Below are 20,567 nucleotides of genomic sequence, written 5' to 3'. Positions count from 1 at the left end.
GCTCCTGAGACCAAGGAACCAGGGAACCACAGTTAGGGTTAGGGTTACCTAGACAGTAGACTGTGGCGTCCCTCTAATTTGTGTTTCACAGTTTTATAATGAACAGAAAATATTTGTTTTATTATATAAAAATAAATAAAAATTAAAAAACATTTAAATATAAAGTTTGCCAATAGGGATGTATAATACAGAATACTTTATGATGAAATGCTTGTTTCTGTATGAGCCCCTGAGAGTGTGCTACATACAGTAAAAGAAAAGGTAAGTAAAAAAGTTATTAAGAAGTAAGTAAAAAGTAAGTAAAGGTATGCGCAAATGAGGTGAATATATGAGTATCGTATATTATGTAAACATCCTAGGTTAGTTACAGTGTACATAGCTTGCTGAATTGGATAGAAGAAGAATGGTGAAATGGTTTTCCCCCTTTTGACTCCACTAGCCAGAAGGAGAATAAAGCTTGTAGTCAAGACAACCGAGCTAGAATTCAACTCATATTTATTGCCAGAGGCCCAAGGTGGAAAAGCAGGTTAGACATACAGGGATTAAATCATTTTATCAAACAAATAACTAATACATGGTTATCAATTCGCTGGTGACTTCTAACAGACTTTAAACATTCGAAGCAGAATAGCACTCTCTTGGCCGCTTCAAGACTTCACTGTATTCACATCTTGAAACTACCTGTTCATGCTTTTAACACTGCTTGTACATACGTCTATTTCTGACTTTGAGATAGGTCATTGTATTGTATACTTGACTTCTTTGTTTAAAATGAGTTGGTGAATGGGGGTGTGGGTGGGAGAGGGTGAGCAAGCTACAGTAACTGTATCTGTACATGTGTGTATTGTGTATTGTGTACTTGTACTGTATGTAATGTTTTACGTTTGTGCATAGGACCCCCTCTAAAATGAGATGCTGCATCTCAAGGGGCTATCCTTTCTGACCAAATTAGTCATGTTTTGTAAATGAAAGGAATATAGTGAGCAATACATGGTCAACCCTGGTCCAGTGCAATGACCTCACATTAAACTAGACCACCCAAAACAGTGGTTAATCAGAATCATGGTTTACTCACGCATTGCAAATACACTCTCAGATGGCAGCGGTGGGAGACCAGACCTGGGTTGTCTGGCCTGCCATCTAACCCTATAGAACTGGTCTTTATACTCAATATGACATCACGGGTTTGACTATTTTCAGCCAATCAGAGTTATATCCAAAATTGTCTTCTACCAATGAGGTGTCTTGATACTAAAACAAGTCCCTGGGTATTTTCCTCTCCGCCTCCCCCAAAGACCTTCATATCCATATATGGGCGTGTTGTCCTTCAGCCCAGGGGACCTTGTCGTCTGTGGCTTCTTGCTGAGGTGGCATACGCTGGCTTCTCCCCCCATGAGAGGATGAATCAGACATTTGGCATTTCTTGTGTCCCATTTGAATACTAAAGCATTTCTAATGTGCATGGTTCGTGTAATGAATTATAGATATCCAGCATTAACACAGTGTATTCTTTATCTATGGTTCAATACCAGACATCAATATTGAGCAGTCTATATTTGAATTAAACTATCATAACAGACATTGGCAGTTTCAGTGATGAACCAACAGTCTGCTTGTAGTTACTTAGAATGCCTGTCTCTATTTATGTAATTGTATGGACTACATGATAAACAGTTGACACAGTTGATACCCCAGAATCTAACATTTATAGATATTTATATTCTATGTGTACCTATATTCAATTATGTTTTAAGAATAGCCGTTGTCCAATTTTCACAGTATACTTTAAACCCTGTAAAGTGCTGAGCTTTATGACTAGAGAATACCTGTTTAACACAGATTATCTTTTCTCAGTTGTCTCTTTTGATAGTACAGTTCTACACATTAATGTCCTGTTTCCAAAGAGGCACATCAGTTCCATTTGGCCTCCTGTTTACTGATTCAACGCTCACACCCCGGAATGTGGTGCTATTTACACAACAGAACAGTTGTCCTAGTGGGGGTTTTACAATGTCTAGTAAGCGATCTGCAGTCCCATTTTAGCTCACAGTTTCCTGTTGTAATGTTGTTTGCTCCATTTTGATTACACAGCTCTCTCTGGTGAGCTATTTACAATGTTTAGTGTAGGGGGGTCAGTTGAAACTGCCCCCAGGATCTAACCCCACCTTTTGGGCATTTGGTCACCCAAAGTTTACACATTGCTCATTAAAGTTCATAATTTCAAGTCAATGGATACCACATGAGTAAAGTGAGTGGTAAGGTGAGGGTTTGTTTAAAATTAGTGTGTAGTGGACACATAGTGGGACAGTTACTATCACACTACAGACGGTTAACCCGTTCCCTACCACACTACAGACGGTTAACCCGTTCACTACCACACTACAGACAGTTAACCCGTTCACTACCACACTACAGACGGTTAACCCGTTCACTACCACACTACAGACGGTTAACCCGTTCACTACCACACTACAGAAGGTTAACCTTCTGTAGTGTGGCAGTGAAAGGTCTAAATAAAGGTTTGAGATGAACATCTTGTACCGTGCACTCTTGTATCCAGACGGACACCTCCTCGTCGGCGAGGTCCTTGCTGCAGGCGCTCCTCAGCAGCTGGTCGGCCCTCTCCTCCTGCCGCTGGGTGCTGCTGAGGCTCTGGGCGAGAAGCTGCTTGTAGCGCTGCCACAGCTGCTGCAGGGCCTGGCTGCTGCTCCGGCGCTCCGTGATCTCCTCCAGCAGGCTGGTCCATCTGAGCAGCACAGGAGGGTTAGGGTTAGGGTTAGGGTTAGGGTGATCTCCTCCAGCAGGCTGGTCCATCTGAGCAGCACAGGAGGGTTAGGGTTAGGGTTAGGGTTAGGGTGATCTCCTCCAGCAGGCCGGTCCATCTGAGCAGCACAGGAGGGTTAGGGTTAGGGTTAGGGTTAGGGTGATCTCCTCCAGCAGGCCGGTCCATCTGAGCAGCACAGGAGGGTTAGGGTTAGGGTTAGGGTTAGGGTGATCTCCTCCAGCAGGCTGGTCCATCTGAGCAGCACAGGAGGGTTAGGGTTAGGGTTAGGGTTAGGGTGATCTCCTCCAGCAGGCCGGTCCATCTGAGCAGCACAGGAGGGTTAGGGTTAGGGTTAGGGTTAGGGTGATCTCCTCCAGCAGGCCGGTCCATCTGAGCAGCACAGGAGGGTTAGGGTTAGGGTTAGGGTTAGGGTGATCTCCTCCAGCAGGCCGGTCCATCTGAGCAGCACAGGAGGGTTAGGGTTAGGGTTAGGGTTAGGGTGATCTCCTCCAGCAGGCTGGTCCATCTGAGCAGCACAGGAGGGTTAGGGTTAGGGTTAGGGTTAGGGTGATCTCCTCCAGCAGGCCGGTCCATCTGAGCAGCACAGGAGGAGACAGGATGGTAACAGTTTTTTTTTTGGGCTGGGACTTTATCGCATACATTTTGATTAATTAACTACAGAAAGAATTAAAAGTTAAAAAAAATTATGCATTTAATCGCATGAGGATTTGTCTTTATTGTGTAAGAATGTTACCTTTCAAAGGAGACCAGACTCATGCTATGTTGTATAAAATATAATAAATCGCAAATTACTTTTTTTCTTAGTCTGGTTTGTTCAAATTAAATAAGAAATTGAGATCAATCAAGAGTTTTTTTTCCCCCAATGGTCCCAATGATTCTGGAATGTACTTGAAAGTACTGCGTTTTACTTTTACCTCGAAAGAGCTTGAGTTTACAAAAGGTCATTTGCGCTATATATATATTATTCCTAAAAATGTGTTAAAAATTGCACTGATCTGTTGGTCTGTGTAGTAGCTAATACAGGATTTTTTCCGCTTAACGTATGTACAGTATAATGTATATTCATTGATTCAGTCTTATACCAAAAATCATTTGAATTGAAACATTTTGCTTTTCGCATCAAATATTGATATGCGATTAAAATGTGATTAATTTAGATTAATTAACTATAAAATCTCAAATGAATTAGATTAAAATGTTTAATCGAGTCCCACAACTAGTTTTTTTCAATACATGAAAGAAAATATCATTTGAGAGACATTTGTTACTGTTCAAAAAGCTAAGAAAGGGATTAAAAGGAGGTGTATTTCTATTGTTGGGGTTAACTTGTGGAACAATGCTGATATACATTTAAGAATGAGTCATTCGCTTTTGGTTTTCATGCTGGTGCTCTAGTTTGACATCTAGTGGCCGAATGTTATATATAGGGGTTCTCAACCTTTCTGCTGCCAAGGCACCCCTGTGTTCAATAAAATATTCCAGGGCACCCCTATATACGATAAAGACTTTTCTGGTACTGTCTTTTTTGCTACAATGATGACAAAAGTGCTTGCTTTAAAAATAATGTTTATTTAAGAAACCGGGAAACACATTTGTGTGTATATATGCCTATATAATGCATTATTAACAGGTGTTTCAGGTCTAAATGGCTTAGTACTGTTGACAGATATGTGGTGCTGAATGGTATCAACACCTTAACTGCTGCATCATGAGATACTTGGTACTCAGCACCACACTCTGAAACTAGCTCTCCAGGTGGTATCAGATGAGATTTCAATGAGTTCTTCCAAGAGTTTTGATGGAGATGTGTCAGGAAGCTTTGTCTCAATGTTGTCTGTAAAGTATTTTTTTATCCAGAGTAACTTGGTGATCCTTTTCTGTGTTTTATTAAATAATGATTTTCAGATTTTGAGAAATGGTCAAACTTATCCAAATATGGTATTTTCATGGAAAACAGTGCAGCTGCAACAGATAGCACTTTAGTGATAATTTTCTGTAATCCAAAAAAAAAAAAAAATAGTTTTGTTTTTTTAAATCTCAAGGCCCCCCTGGCAGCTCTCTGCGGCACCCTAGGGCACCGCTGTTGAGAACCGCTGATCTATAGCACCTTTAACTGTGCAACTCAAACCGGTAGTTCTAGCTGCATCAGTTACCGATGTAGGACTCAAACTGGTAGTTCTAGCTGCATCAGTTACCGATGTAGGACTCAAGTATTGGCAGCACATTAACTCATTGGACGCCACTCACGAATAAAGTCGGGTTAACTCGCCGACGCTTGAGCGCGAAACCCAAGAAAAGTCAGGTTTTCTATCGTTATTTCTTTTATTCGATATTCCCATTCATAATCCATCGAGGGAGCCTGTGTTATCATTGGGAATGAGTCTGAGATCGCAAACGTCCAATACCTTGCGGCCGGTATTGCACATCTTTGAAACTCTCTGTCTTGAGCTGTGCCGTGCGTCGATCTAAAGTGTCCGGGCGGGGTTTTCCATGTCGGGCAGGACAAGCGTTTATAACACATGGATTGAGGAGAATCAAGCACTCCCGGTTCATGTTCTTTGGTGGATTATGTTGGCAACACGATTGACATCAATACTTGGAATGGCGATCAAATAATTGGAATATTCTTTTTGGAGTACATCCTAGTCAAGGTAAGGGCTATATGGTATCAATCTTGCGTTGATCCAAGAATCCCTTTCCCACGATCCGAACGTATGTGTGTAATGTGTGTGTGTAACGTATTCCGTTGGTGACGATCAAAGCATAGAAAAACGACCCCCCCCCCCCACCCTTTCATGCACTCATGATGAAACATAATACCGATAATATAGCATTGATTTCAGATTGATTGTTGATACAGGTGAGAAACGGCACGGTTTTGAGGGAAATATTCACCACGGTATAAAAAGGGAATGTATGGATGAAAAAATTATTTCTTTTTCACAAATTGAACGATAGATACTCGATATCAATAGTATTATATCCATAGCTATGATATATAATATAGTTTGAGCCCTGCAAACACTGCCATGTATTCCTATACTTTAAAGCGGTGGCCTTCTTACCACATGGTACACAGCGCCATCTGGCACTGATTGAGTTAATGTAGAATTATGATAACACTAGATTTAGAAGCTTGCAGTTTCCTGTAACAAATCCAACACCTCTCCGGGCCAATCAGTTTGGGATTTGATTGGGGTCTGATCTTAAAATAAATCGATTGGGGTTCTATTCCATATCTATATTTCATTTCAACCTTTATTTAAAATCGTAAGCTTCTGAGGTTTCCCTCATTTACAGAAACGACAATTGTACAAAATGTAAACAGTACATAATACAAGCAATAATTCACAACAAAATTAAACACCAGAGTAAAAATAAAAAACTTTTAAAATAATTGTAAAAGATCAGCTAAAACAGTTACAGTCACCCAATGGTCTGAAATCATACGTTTAAACAGACCAAGGGAAGGGAGAACCTCCAATTTCAGAGAGTTGAAGGACATTCCATGAGTCAGAGGCATCAAAGGAAAAAGCTGACTTCCCTAGATCAGAACAGACTAAGAACCATCCAGTCATTCGATCGAGTTGAATAGGTTCCAATATTCCAATCTAACAGTGAAGAGATATAAACAGGTTGTTTACCAATAAGGGCTTTAAAAATAAATAAATACCAGTGTTTGTTGTAGCCTTTCTGCAAGAGAAGGCCAACCCACCCTATCATAGAATAGGACACAATGGTGAGTATCATATCTGTCACCAGTAACACATGCTCATATTTAATCTGTGGGTCCTGATCAGAAGCCCACCTTGCGTTGACGTCCTTCAGGGCGTGGTTGAGCGAGTCGGACACTGAGGGGTGGCACTCCTTCAGCAGCTGGTGGGTCACGGCACCAAACTTCCTCAGGCTGCTCTCCTGCTTCTCCAGGTCGTCCTGCAGGTTCTGCGCGAGCGACAGACACACCGCGTTATGTCTTTCTACTGTCTCCCTGCCCATACCTGTACCCCCCCCTCCCCCATACCTGTACCCCCCCTCCCCCCTGCCCCATGCTGCTATCACCCTGCCCATACCTGTACCCCCCCTCCCCCCTGCTGCTATCACCCTGCCCATACCTGTACCCCCCCTCCCCCCTGCCCCATGCTGCTATCACCCTGCCCATACCTGTACCCCCCCCTCCCCCATACCTGTACCCCCCCTCCCCCCTGCCCCATGCTGCTATCACCCTGCCCATACCTGTACCCCCCCTCCCCCATGCTGCTATCACCCTGCCCATGCCTGTGCCCCCCCTCCCCCCTGCCCCTCCCCCATGCCTGTGCCCCCCCCCTCCCCCTCCCCATACCTGTACCCCCCCTCCCCCATGCCTGTACCCCCCCTCCCCCCCCATGCTGCTATGAGGCCCGAATTTCCCCCAAGGAGATCAATAAAGGAATATCTTATCTTATCTTAGCCGTTAGAAACATCCTATCTTACCTTATCTTACCTTACCTTACCTTATCTTATATTATCTTACCTTATCTTATCTTACCTTATCTTACCTTACCTTATCTTACCTTACCTTACCTTATAGTATCTTATCTTACCTTACCTTACCTTACCTTATCTTACCTGACCTTATCTTATCTTATAGTATCTTATCTTACCTTACCTTACCTTATTTTACCTGACCTTATCTTATCTTATCTTATCTTACCTTATCTTATCTTATCTTACCTTATCTTACCTGACCTTATCTTACCTTATCTCATCTCATCTGTTAAACAGCTCCCCCTACCTGCAGACTGTGGACCTGCAGCTGCACGGCCTCCAGCGAGCCGGTGAGCAGGCGGAAGCGGGACACGGAGTAGCGGCCCTCCATCAGGTAGCCGTTGATCTCCTCTGAGGCCCGCTTGTACAGAGTCCACTGGTCCAGCACCGACCTCAGGCTGATCTTCAGCTGCCCTATCTGAGTGGAAACACAGACACCGGGCTCAAACACACAGACACCTGAAACACACAGACACCTGAAACACACAGACACCGGGCTCAAACACAGACACCTGAAACACACAGACACCTGAAACACACAGACACCGGGCTCAAACACAGACACCTGAAACACACAGACACCTGAAACACACAGACACCTGAAACACACAGACACCTGAAACACACAGACACCTGAAACACACAGACACCTGAAACACACAGACACCTGAAACACACAGACACCTGAAACACACAGACACCTGAAACACACAGACACCTGAAACACAGACACCTCAAACACACAGACACCTCAAACACCTGAAACACACAGACACCTGAAACACACAGACACCTGAAACACACAGACACCTGAAACACACAGACACCTGAAACACACAGACACCTGAAACACACAGACACCTGAAACACAGAGACACCTGAAACACACAGACAGCTGAAACACACAGACACCTGAAACACACAGACACCTGAAACACAGAGACAGCTGAAACACACAGACACCTGAAACACACAGACACCTGAAACACACAGACACCTGAAACACACAGACACCTGAAACACACAGACACCTGAAACACACAGACACCTGAAACACACAGACACCTGAAACACACAGACACCTGAAACACACAGACACCTGAAACACACAGACACCTGAAACACACAGACACCTGAAACACACAGACACCTGAAACACACAGACACCTGAAACACACAGACAGCTGAAACACACAGACAGCTGAAACACACAGACACCTGAAACACACAGACACCTGAAACACACAGACACCTGAAACACACAGACACCTGAAACACACAGACACCTGAAACACACAGACACCTGAAACACACAGACACCTCAAACACACAGACACCTGAAACACACAGACACCTCAAACACACAGACACCTGAAACACACAGACACCTGAAACACAGACACCTGAAACACACAGACACCTGAAACACACAGACACCTGAAACACACAGACACCTGAAACACCTGAAACACACAGACACCTGAAACACACAGACACCTGAAACACACAGACACCTGAAACACACAGACACCTGAAACACACAGACACCTGAAACACACAGACACCTGAAACACACAGACACCTGAAACACACAGACACCTGAAACACACAGACACCTGAAACACACAGACACCTGAAACACACAGACACCTGAAACACACAGACAGCTGAAACACACAGACAGCTGAAACACACAGACACCTGAAACACACAGACACCTGAAACACACAGACACCTGAAACACACAGACACCTGAAACACACAGACACCTGAAACACACAGACACCTGAAACACACAGACACCTCAAACACACAGACACCTGAAACACACAGACACCTCAAACACACAGACACCTGAAACACACAGACACCTGAAACACACAGACACCTGAAACACCTGAAACACACAGACACCTGAAACACACAGACACCTGAAACACACAGACACCTGAAACACACAGACACCTGAAACACACAGACACCTGAAACACACAGACACCTGAAACACACAGACACCTGAAACACACAGACACCTGAAACACACAGACACCTGAAACACACAGACACCTGAAACACACAGACACCTGAAACACACAGACACCTGAAACACACAGACACCTGAAACACACAGACAGCTGAAACACACAGACACCTGAAACACACAGACACCTGAAACACACAGACACCTGAAACACACAGACACCTGAAACACACAGACACCTGAAACACACAGACAGCTGAAACACACCGGCCTCAAGAGGGGTCACCATGGAGGAGAATAGAGGAGTACAGAATAGACACCACTAGAGTAGAATAGAATAGAATACAAACAGAACATAATAGAATAGAGGAGTATAGAATAGACACTACTAGAGTAGAATAGAATAGAATACAAACAGAACATAATAGAATAGAGGAGTACAGAATAGACACTACTAGAGTAGAATAGAATAGAATACAAACAGAACATAATAGAATAGAGGAGTATAGAATAGACGCCACTAGAGTAGAATAGAATAGAATACAACAGAACATAATAGAATAGAGGAGTATAGAATAGACACTACTAGAGTAGAGTAGAATAGAATAGAACAGAACAGAACAGAATACAAGACAAGACTAGAGTAGAATACAATACAGCAGAACAAAAATTATAGAATATAATAGACTATAAATATAAAATGATAGAATAGAGTAGACTAGAACAGAATATAAAATGATAGACTAGACTAGAACAGAACAGAATATAAAAGGATAGAATAGAGTAGACTAGAACAGAATATAAAATGATAGACTAGACTAGAACAGAACAGAATATAAAAGGATAGAATAGACTAGAACAGAATATAAAATGATAGAATAGAATAATAGAAAATGATAGAACAGAATAGAACTATGTTGTTCAGCCAAGGCTGGGGATGAATCACCTCAGACACAATGCAGTGAAAAGGAGCGGACCAAGCAGCTTACCATGTGGTCCAGGTTGGCCCAGGTGTGATTGACACCTTGCAGCGTCTCCATGACGATGGCACAGGCCTCGTCCGTCTTGTTCTGAACGAGGGCGCAGCCCTGCTCCTCCACTCTCTCCAGGTCCCTCTCCTTCTCCTTCACCATCTCCTCCATCTCCTGGGGAGAGGTGGACAGGGTTGAGGGTCTAGTCTGGTGTTTGTCATACAAACAATAACCAGAGATACTCAAAAGAAACAATGGCAATAATAGCATTGTAGGCAGTGATAGGAATAACGGCACTATAAGTAACGGCGTTACTAACAGCGTTAGTTTTTTCAGTACCATTACTCTTCCAATCTTAACCCTTTTCTCGCCAATGACGTGTTACCACGTCATTCCTCGCCATGCGTAATCTGCCAATGACGTTTTACAGCGTCTTTGAGATCAATATTTCAAATTTCTGTCATGGTATTCATATTTCACCCACGGATCATTGACTGGTGCTGTAGATCTCCGCTCAACTCTCCAACGCTTCAATACCGCCACCTGGTGGCCGATCGGCGAGTTGCCAAAACCGGAAGTGGCCGGAAGTGCTTGGTGTTTCCCCTATGCCGTCCGGCCACTCGCTATCGCTCGCGGGACTCCATCTTGACACACTGGATAGCTAACCGTTGCCATAACTCAATAAACAACATTATTTGGACGTATATAGTATTATACAACCTGGAAATGGATCGCATAGATCAACATCCCATAATAGCGATCTTTTTGCTCCCCGCTCATCACCCAACGGTAAGAGGAGACCGGGGTGAGTTTCAGCGTTTTTGTTTACCATTTTCGATACAAACTGCTCTGATCTATATATCACCCATACCACATAAATGCTTTAACGTGGGCCACGGAATTATAAACGACCCCCCCCCCCCCCCCCTCCGGTCAACATCAGATGATAAGTCATAACGTCTAGGACCATGTACAGTTGAATCTGGCGTCAATCGCATTTGATGATCTAATATATGCATTTATGCCTATATCTCACGTTCTATGAAATACTGCAGAAAACGATAAAAACATATTTATACTCTAGAGTCTAGACCGTATTTTTGTGTGAATGAAAAAGTAAAACGTTCCTACATCCTGAACGATAGTTAATTAATTAATTGATGTTGAATGGGCCATAGTAATGTCAATTTAGCAATACAATTTAAAAAGTTATATCCCTGCAAAGAAGGTGAACATCTCCATAGACTTATAGTGCTGGCAGAGAGGCTACAAGGATGAGAATAAGCTCTTTGTTCACTCTTGTTGTGTTGCAGCGCAGGGCACTATACAGTAGTGGAGGCTACTGCTGACAGGCTCAACATAGTGCTGCACTTCCTGGTTTAATAGCACAGTCTGGTGGGCAGAGATATATATCTGTATGTCATGCATGTCTTAAATGTCATAATTAGATTAGTTTAGATGATTCGATTAGATTCTTATATCTGTATGTTGTGTATGTCATAAATGTTATGAATTGAAAATGGGGGACCCTGATGTAAACAAGACGAAAGTCTTTCTCTGGTCTGCATCCCTTTAACAATTGTGTGTATTGAGCCGTACTGTATTGTATCCATTCTGCAATCTGTTAAATAAAATGTTCAATCAATCAATTGGATATCAAACCGACACCAGGCTAAAATAAGTAATAAATAATCTGTATCAGGAGAATTTCCATAATATCAAAGTCTGATACCAATAGTTGTGTCTAACATGTCAGGATTAAAATAAAAGCCACTTGATTTTCTGCATTTTGTTTATATAGAAAATGTAAGATGTCTGAAAATGTATTATATTTAAGTCATTTTTGTCCCAATAATCTCAAACTAATGATCGAAGTCTGCATACTGTCCAGTAAAACAAAAGGATCATACTGGTATCGGACATTATCCGATAACACTCAGAATTGAATAACACAAGGTACCAAGGTCTTCACCCTCGGGAAGCAACGGTTGTGATTGGAGGATCAAGAAAAGAGGGCGGGGCAATTGATATAGGAGGCGCATGGTGAATGGACGTAATCTGTTTTGATTGGTCGGTGGTGGCTGAGTAAGACGGAGCCCCTCCCTCACCTGGCAGTCTTTCAGGGCGTTCTGGACGGAGGTCAGGTCCTCGATCCGGTGCGTCCTCTTGAGGCTCTCCTCCTGCGCCGACATCCAGGTCCTCAGGGCCGCGACGCTGCTCTCATACTGCAGCCAGGAGCCCAGGAGGCCCTCCAGGTGCTGGACCTGAGACACAGGGTTAGGGTTAGGGTTACTCTCATACTGCAGCCAGGAGCCCAGCAGGCCCTCCAGGTGCTGGACCTGAGACACAGGGTTAGGGTTAGGGTTACTCTCATACTGCAGCCAGGAGCCCAGCAGGCCCTCCAGGTGCTGGACCTGAGACACAGGGTTAGGGTTAGGGTTACTCTCATACTGCAGCCAGGAGCCCAGCAGGCCCTCCAGGTGCTGGACCTGAGACACAGGGTTAGGGTTAGGGTTACTCTCATACTGCAGCCAGGAGCCCAGCAGGCCCTCCAGGTGCTGGACCTGAGACACAGGGTTAGGGTTAGGGTTACTCTCATACTGCAGCCAGGAGCCCAGCAGGCCCTCCAGGTGCTGGACCTGAGACACAGGGTTAGGGTTAGGGTTACTCTCATACTGCAGCCAGGAGCCCAGCAGGCCCTCCAGGTGCTGGACCTGAGACACAGGGTTAGGGTTAGGGTTACTCTCATACTGCAGCCAGGAGCCCAGGAGGGTGTCGAGGTGCTGGACCTGAGACACAGGGTTAGGGTTACTCTCATACTGCAGCCAGGAGCCCAGGAGGGTGTCGAGGTGCTGGACCTGAGACACAGGCACACAGGGAGACACACACACACACACACACATATGCAGACACACACACATACACATATGCAGATACACACACACACATGCACACACACAGGCACACACACACACATATGCAGACACACACACATATATGCAGACACACAGGCACACACACACGTAGACACACACACATATATGCAGACACACAGGCACACACACACGTAGACACACACATATATATGCAGACACACACACACATACACATACACACACAAACAAACACACAAACACGGTTACAATCTTACCTTGTTGTACACAAGAATAATTCAAAATATGTATTGCTTTACTGGCACAATCCAAAATTGTGTTTCTCACATGCAATCATCCCAGAGGACCTCGTTGAATCGAGTGCTTTCCAGAGATCTACTTATTATCTTTCAGGAAATAACTAATTTGACAACAAAAAAGCCTAATAAAACAACAACTATTTAAATAACAAAGTCTTGGTCAATGAAGACTTAACTTAAACGACTCGACTCAACTTGATTAAGTGACTAAGAGGAGACATGCACCCTAACCCGACCTGCACCCTAAGAGGATACCTGCACCCTAACCCGACCTGCACCCTAAGAGGATACCTGCACCCTAACCCGACCTGCACCCTAAGAGGAGACCTGCACCCTAACCCTAACCGGAGACCTGCACCCTAACCCGACCTGCACCCTAACCCTAACCGGAGACCTGCACCCTAACCCAACCTGCACCCTAACCCTAAGAGGAGACCTGCACCCTAACCCGACCTGCACCCTAACCCTAAGAGGAGACCTGCACCCTAACCCAACCTGCACCCTAACCCTAAGAGGAGACCTGCACCCTAACCCGACCTGCACCCTAACCCTAACCCTAAGAGGAGACCCTAACCCTAACCCGACCTGCACCCTAACCCTAACCCTAAGAGGAGACCTGCACCCTAACCCAACCTGCACCCTAACCCTAAGAGGAGACCTGCACCCTAACCCAACCTGCACCCTAACCCTAAGAGGAGACCTGCACCCTAACCCGACCTGCACCCTAACCCTAACCCTAAGAGGAGACCCTAACCCTAACCCGACCTGCACTGTCACCAAGTTCAATTCATGTCTCAATTAATTTAATTTCAACTGGTGAGACACCGAGGTTACCCTCATTAACCCTAACCCTAACCCGAGGTTACCCTCATTAACCCTAACCCTAACCCGAGGTTACCCTCATTAACCCTAACCCTAACCCGAGGTTACCCTCATTAACCCTAACCCTCATTAACCCTAACCCTCATTAACCCTAACCCTAACCCGAGGTTACCCTCATTAACCCTAACCCTAACCCGAGGTTACCCTCATTAACCCTAACCCTAACCCGAGGTTACCCTCATTAACCCTAACCCTAACCCGAGGTTACCCTCATTAACCCTAACCCGAGGTTACCCTCAGTTACAGCGACGGGGAGCTTACAGAACAAGACACAACTTCATACATATATGATAATAAATAAGAATAAACAATATAAAATCAGGTCAGACAGTTACAAGTCGACACACAGTGGTCGGGGATCATACTTTTAAATGCAGCAAAAGAAGGAAGAACCTCATCATCATCATCATCATCATCATCATCATCATCATCATCATCATCGATGGGGATATTATAAATAATACAGGTTACTAAATCCAAATTGAACTCTGCCATTGTAAATAGTAGATTTGGCCCGATCCATAGATGTGCAACTTGGCTATAATAATGTAATTTATAGGCCTGATATTCTATATTCATATTTCAAATAGCATGTGTCCAGATGGGAGAATTCAGTACTGTATCTACAAAACATTCTGTTTAATCTTCCCTTTATTCATTTGCTTAGATGTCTTGTACACGTGATCTCAATAAGGTGCTGAACGAGCTCAGTGGCAGTTTTTCATGTCTGGTCCTTGTTAGCACGGTGTTATTCACCGTCAGAGATCATAATTTATATTCTCATTTGTTTCATCACAATTTACTCAAGCCTAGTAACAGACACAATATTTCTGAAACTGTGATATGTATTAACAGTGTTGTTTAACAGACACTATTGTTAGACACATATTGTTAGACACATAGCCATATGAATCGTTTTCAAATAAACGCTAGATTATCAATAGTATACGTGCACGTGAAGTGGATTCCCAGCTTAAATTCCCTATTTACTACTTCTTTCTGCGTTGTGATTTAAACCTTTTTACAAGCTCTTGGGATCCACTCTTTGCTAAATGCAGATAACCACTGTTTTTAACCTGGTTATTGCTTTCTGCGCACCCAGAGAGAAAAATACGGCGCTGCCGTTTGAAATGAAGCGAGATCTGAGCAGTTTGAAAATAACCCGTTTTTAATGAAAATGGATTTCAAATCAGATGTTACAAAAAGAAATATTGTGCAATGAACCTGCAAGACGCATCCAATATGCCGGATGTTCGCAGAAATTCAGACTAAATTCTCAATAAAAAGCTTTGTCTAAAAACATGTCTCGTCTCGTCTTCGATCTGCTGCGTCGGTTTCTTCTCCTTGCTGGGTCTCTAGTGGAGAAAAAGGGTGTGTTTTTCTTGTTCCTTCCTGGGTTTTCGGGTTGGTTGTTGTGTCTCCTGGCGAGGAGTTTTTGGTTATATCTTATTTAGGCTCCGCCTCTAATTTTACGGCAAGCGGGCGTTTTCAAAACTCTCCTCGAGTGTTCCTATTGGAGGACACTTATTCTCAGCTCTCATTGGCTAACTCCTTACCGTGACGTTTTGCACCGAATTACGTCACGATGTGGATTCTAAGTCCAAAATGCTTTGATCAACTGCTCCTTTGTAAAGAAGAGACTGTCTGGCGTCTCTCAAGGCAGTTTCTTTGTCTTCTTTATTTAATTGGACCATTTGCCTAGAGCACTAGGGTGTAAAATCACCCAGTTTATTACTTTCCCAGGAAGTCCAAACGAGACTATCTCTTTATTCCATCAGCAGCTGCCTGTCTCAACACCCTGGTTAAGAGCCTTGAGTCCACGCAGCTGCTTCAAATCAACGATACGTCTCGTTTGTTTTGTTGAATGAAAATGGATAGAGGCAAAGAAGCCAGGAGAAATTGTGAATGCATTTTACCTGTCGCTGTTTCTGCCATTCTGATCCAAGGTGCACAGTACAATAAATAGTTTGACTGGGAATCTACTACACACGCACGCACATTCGAGGCGCGCGCTGATAATAGCCGTTTTCATTTCCTCATGGATTTTACAGTGAAACCGATAGAGCACATTTCACAAAACAGCTTATATCTTCATCAAAATGAGTCTGATTATCCTAACACTGATAACATAGATTCCTTACCTGACATCAGATGGTATCCAAATGGTATATTCCAATTCCTGATCACCATTCGAAAAAATCGATAAGTGTATAGATCTAACGTGTGTACAGTATAACCCATGCTCGCCGCGGCTCAGAGGCTCCAGAATTAACTCTGGTAACTCCGGCTGCATCAGTGGACTGGAAAATGTGGACTGGAATATTTTTTTTCCCCCATCCATTTTCATTGAGTCCATTCCATTTACCATTTACCATCTGGGAGACGATAGGGGGCGCTTTTTTCACATCTGATCGCCGGCGGCCCTTGGGTAGGCTAGGGTAGGCTCGCGTGATGCAATATGATTTCAGATCGCTAAAAAAATAAAAAATAAAAAATTCCGAGAAAACTCGTGAGTGGCTTTTAACGTAACTATCGTAAACCCGAGATTAGCCGTGAGTGGCAGTCAAAGTGTTAACAGTGTTGTGTTAGTGTTAGTTACATGTTAACAGTGTTGTGTTAGTGTTAGTTACATGTTAACAGTGTGAACTCACCCTCTCTGTGATCACACCCTGCAGTATCTGCCAGCGCCGGTTCATGGCTCCAAGCCTCTCGGCGAAGTCCGTCTTGTCGCCACGCCGGCTCGCTACGTCCTGCCCGCTGACCTGCAGCACCGACTGGTTCACGAAGTCCACCGTCAGCTGCTTACAGCTCACGTCCACCCGGAAGCCCTGCAGGACAGGAGGTGGTGGTCAGCTGAGGTCTTATAAGCCGTGTGATCTTATGTGCTTTTTGAGCTTTTGTCTTTGCTCATTTCTGTTTGTACTCGACGGGACTGTAAATGAGGGGACCCTTAAATAAAGGTTTGAAATTAAATTAAAACATTTATAAAAAAAAAGATGTATTTGCTTTACTGGCACAATCCAAAATACATACATACAATACAGTATGTATTTCCTTTAATTTAATTTTAACTTGTGAGACACAGTTTCATACATTATATAGGAATAAATAAAATCAGGTCAGACAGTTACAAGTCTGTTTGAATTCTTTGAATGTATTGCTTTACTGGCGTGAATCCAAAATGTCATACGTTAGATCATCAATGGGGATATTAATCCCACAGCAGAAATCACACTTCTTTCCTGTTTGTACAGTGATTTGAAGTGCAGTGCTTTGTGACAGGAGGAGGAGAAGGACGTGAAAATGATCATCAACTTACAAGATAAATTTTTTACAAGATGAAGTTTGTAAACACATATGGGGCAGATAACGGAGAGAGAGAGGAGAGAGAGAGAGGAGAGGAGAGAAAGAGAGAAAGAGGGAGAGAGAGAGAGAGAGAGAGAGAGGTGGAGAGAGAGAGAGATGGAGAGAGAGAGAGAGAGAGAGAGAAAGAGAAAGAGAAAGAGAAGAGAGAGAGAGAGAGAGAGAGAGAGAGAGAGAGAGAGAGAGAGAGAGAGAGAGAGAGAGAGAGAGGGGGAGAGAGAGATAGAGAGAGAGAGAGAGAGAGAGGGGGAGAGAGAGAGAGAGAGAGAGAGAGAGAGAGAGAGAGAGAGAGAGAGTATGCGGCAGGCAGGTCGCTCACCTTGTACTTCAGCAGGTAGTCCTGGATGACCGCGGGCCCCACCGCGCTCTTCAGGTTCTCCTCGTCCTCCTCGGCCACCTTCTCCATCAGCGTCATCCAGTTGAACAGTTCCGAGATGGCATGGCGGGAGGCCAGCTTCTCCATTTGCACCTGGGAAAAGATGGAACCCATTTTGACGGCGGGCGTCTCGAAACGGGGGGGAAACGACACCCGTCGCCGTGTGTCTCTGAACGACAACCTTTCCTGTCTCTGAACGACAACCTTTCGTGAATCTGCATAAGAGTCCGGGCAGGAGAGAGCGAGCGCTAATCCTATTTGGCCCCGGCACGGCTAAGCCAGTTTAGTCCACCTGCATGTGGCCGTTACCTGGTGCAGCACCACTGGCATGCGTGCAGGGGTGTAAAGTACTTGAGTAATTGTACTTTGTTACAATACTTAACCTCTTAAAGTGCAACGGCCCGGCCCCGTGCCCTCTTGAGGACGATTTGCCCATTGGCGCGACACGCCACTTTGGCAACCTCTAGCGGCTCGGGTGTGCATATTTTTTTATACTATATATATATATCGAATTAAAGCCCTATTTGTTGCCTGTCGATTGTTTCAGGCGACAAAATCCATTCAGCGGTTCTCGAGTTACATGCCGATATGTGAGGCGTGCGCCAAAGTACATGGCACCGTTTTTTTTTTTCTTCGAATACCACCTGCGACTCCCAAGGATCTAACTCTGTCAATCATTTGGCGATCTCGAAGATTATTGGACAGGGTTGGAACCAATGAGTGTGGCTTTCCATTGATACCCCACGTGGGGATGAGCGAATCTGGGATCTAGATGAAAAGTCACAAGTGAAAACAGGAAGTAAAAAATGTGCAGAATGCATTGGAGTTTGAGAAAATGGAAACCTGCAGAGCTTCTTTTTTTTATTTATTTTTTTACATTTGACCAAAATCGCTCCTAATCACTCATTTCTGAATGGATTCCTATGAAATTCGGACATGTACTACACACGTCATCAGGCTATGGACCCAGGGTGTTTCAGCCATACCATAATATACTTTTGGATATTGCAACTACTACAAAAAAATGTGAGTACACAAGTTCAAGTTCAACTCAAGTTCAGACCTATGTTACTCTATTTCATTCAATTTTCAATTTTCTTTATTGTATCAGAAACGTACAGAATGTTATCTTTCAAAAGAGACCAGGCTCATGCATGTGCTATAAGTATAAAGTATAGTATTTTGGTTTCCAAAAAAAGTATGCAGTCCGTCACCTTGTTTGCAGGGCTATAACTATATTCTATTCAATATGTGAAAAAGAAAAAGAAATTAATTCCATACAGTACATTCCCGTTTTATACCGTGGTGAATATAAGTATGGTTTTAGAGCGGTCTAGGGTAATTCCTGGGAGGCTAGTAATAGCTTAATTAATTATATTAAATCCATTGGCATTTCGTCCCTACACAAGCTACAATAAAATATTAAAATCCATATGATCGGTATTATGTTCCATCATGAATGCATGAGAGGGGGGGGGTGAATTCTGATTAATTGATTGTCAATAACGGCATTCGTTAGTACAAGAACATACGCTGATCAGGGCGATGGCTATGAAAACAAGGCACAATCAAGCTGAAATTGACGTTAAATTGCTCTTACCTGTGGCCGGTGGGATTCCAAAAAGAATATTCCAATTATTTGATTGCCATCTGGTAGATCGTATGTCCATTTGGCCCACAACATAACCCCCCACAGCATAATGAATCGGGGGTCCCGAAAAACGATTCAATGCGATTGGGTGAAGCCCTAGGTTCAGGTTACTAGAAAAGAGCGTTTAGCGTGTGGCACAGCCCAATACACAAGGTTTCAAATGGTGCTCGATACCGCCGCCTGGTAGGATGCGGCCGGTATTGCACTTTAGCCATCTCAGACTCAGCCCCATGATAACACCAGGCTCCCTGGATGGATAATGAATGGAAATATTGGCGACGATCAACGATTGATGGCCAATAACGAGTTTAATCGTTGTTGGCAGTGAATGAGTTAAGAGGTTGAGTACTGTTTTTTGGGGACTTGTACTTTACTCAAGTATTATTAGGTTTGTATACTTGTACTTTTACTCATTTACATCGCAGAGAAAAAAAAACATAGTTTTTACTCCTTACATTTAAAATGCAGACCTACAAAGTACAAATCTCACAGGTCCAACAATTTCAATTAGTATATTTGTTTATCTGGCCGAACTAACGTTAACCTTATTAATCCTGCGGCCGCACTTTATTTAAAAACAGCCAATCAAATCCCCATCAATGGAAAATTAACCCGCCCATACCCATGCTGATTGGTCCTTGTGCAAGACTAGAAAGCGGGGATCTTTGATTAAACACCTGCTATCAGAAGAATAATTTCATATCAAATGAAAACTTGACCCACGATGGAATGAGTTGGAGACCCCTGGTCTATACCTTGCAATACAAACAAGTTTTTACTTTTACTTTTTAGTACTTTTTCTACATTTAAAAGTAGAAACTTTTTTACTTTTACTCAAGTG

At 43.6% G+C, this 20,567-nt stretch overlaps 1 protein-coding gene across 1 annotated transcript in view; it reads right to left on the bottom strand.

Moving 5' to 3' along the window:
* The window catches only part of syne1b (spectrin repeat containing, nuclear envelope 1b), a gene marked incomplete at its 5' end in the record, with an annotated part of 448,744 nt that overhangs the window by 54,847 nt on the left and 373,330 nt on the right, over positions 1-20,567 (bottom strand). Inside the window, 7 exon segments of the mRNA XM_084310306.1 lie at positions 2,542-2,746; positions 6,594-6,727; positions 7,557-7,727; positions 10,280-10,435; positions 12,370-12,525; positions 16,988-17,164; positions 18,019-18,168. Of these exon segments, the coding sequence (XP_084166432.1) occupies positions 2,542-2,746; positions 6,594-6,727; positions 7,557-7,727; positions 10,280-10,435; positions 12,370-12,525; positions 16,988-17,164; positions 18,019-18,168 (1,149 nt within the window).

This window comes from Notolepis coatsorum (assembly GCF_963971535.1).
Source record: "Notolepis coatsorum genome assembly, chromosome: 3".
Taxonomy (NCBI): domain Eukaryota; kingdom Metazoa; phylum Chordata; class Actinopteri; order Aulopiformes; family Paralepididae; genus Notolepis; species Notolepis coatsorum.
This window is presented reverse-complemented; position numbering and strand designations above follow the sequence as displayed.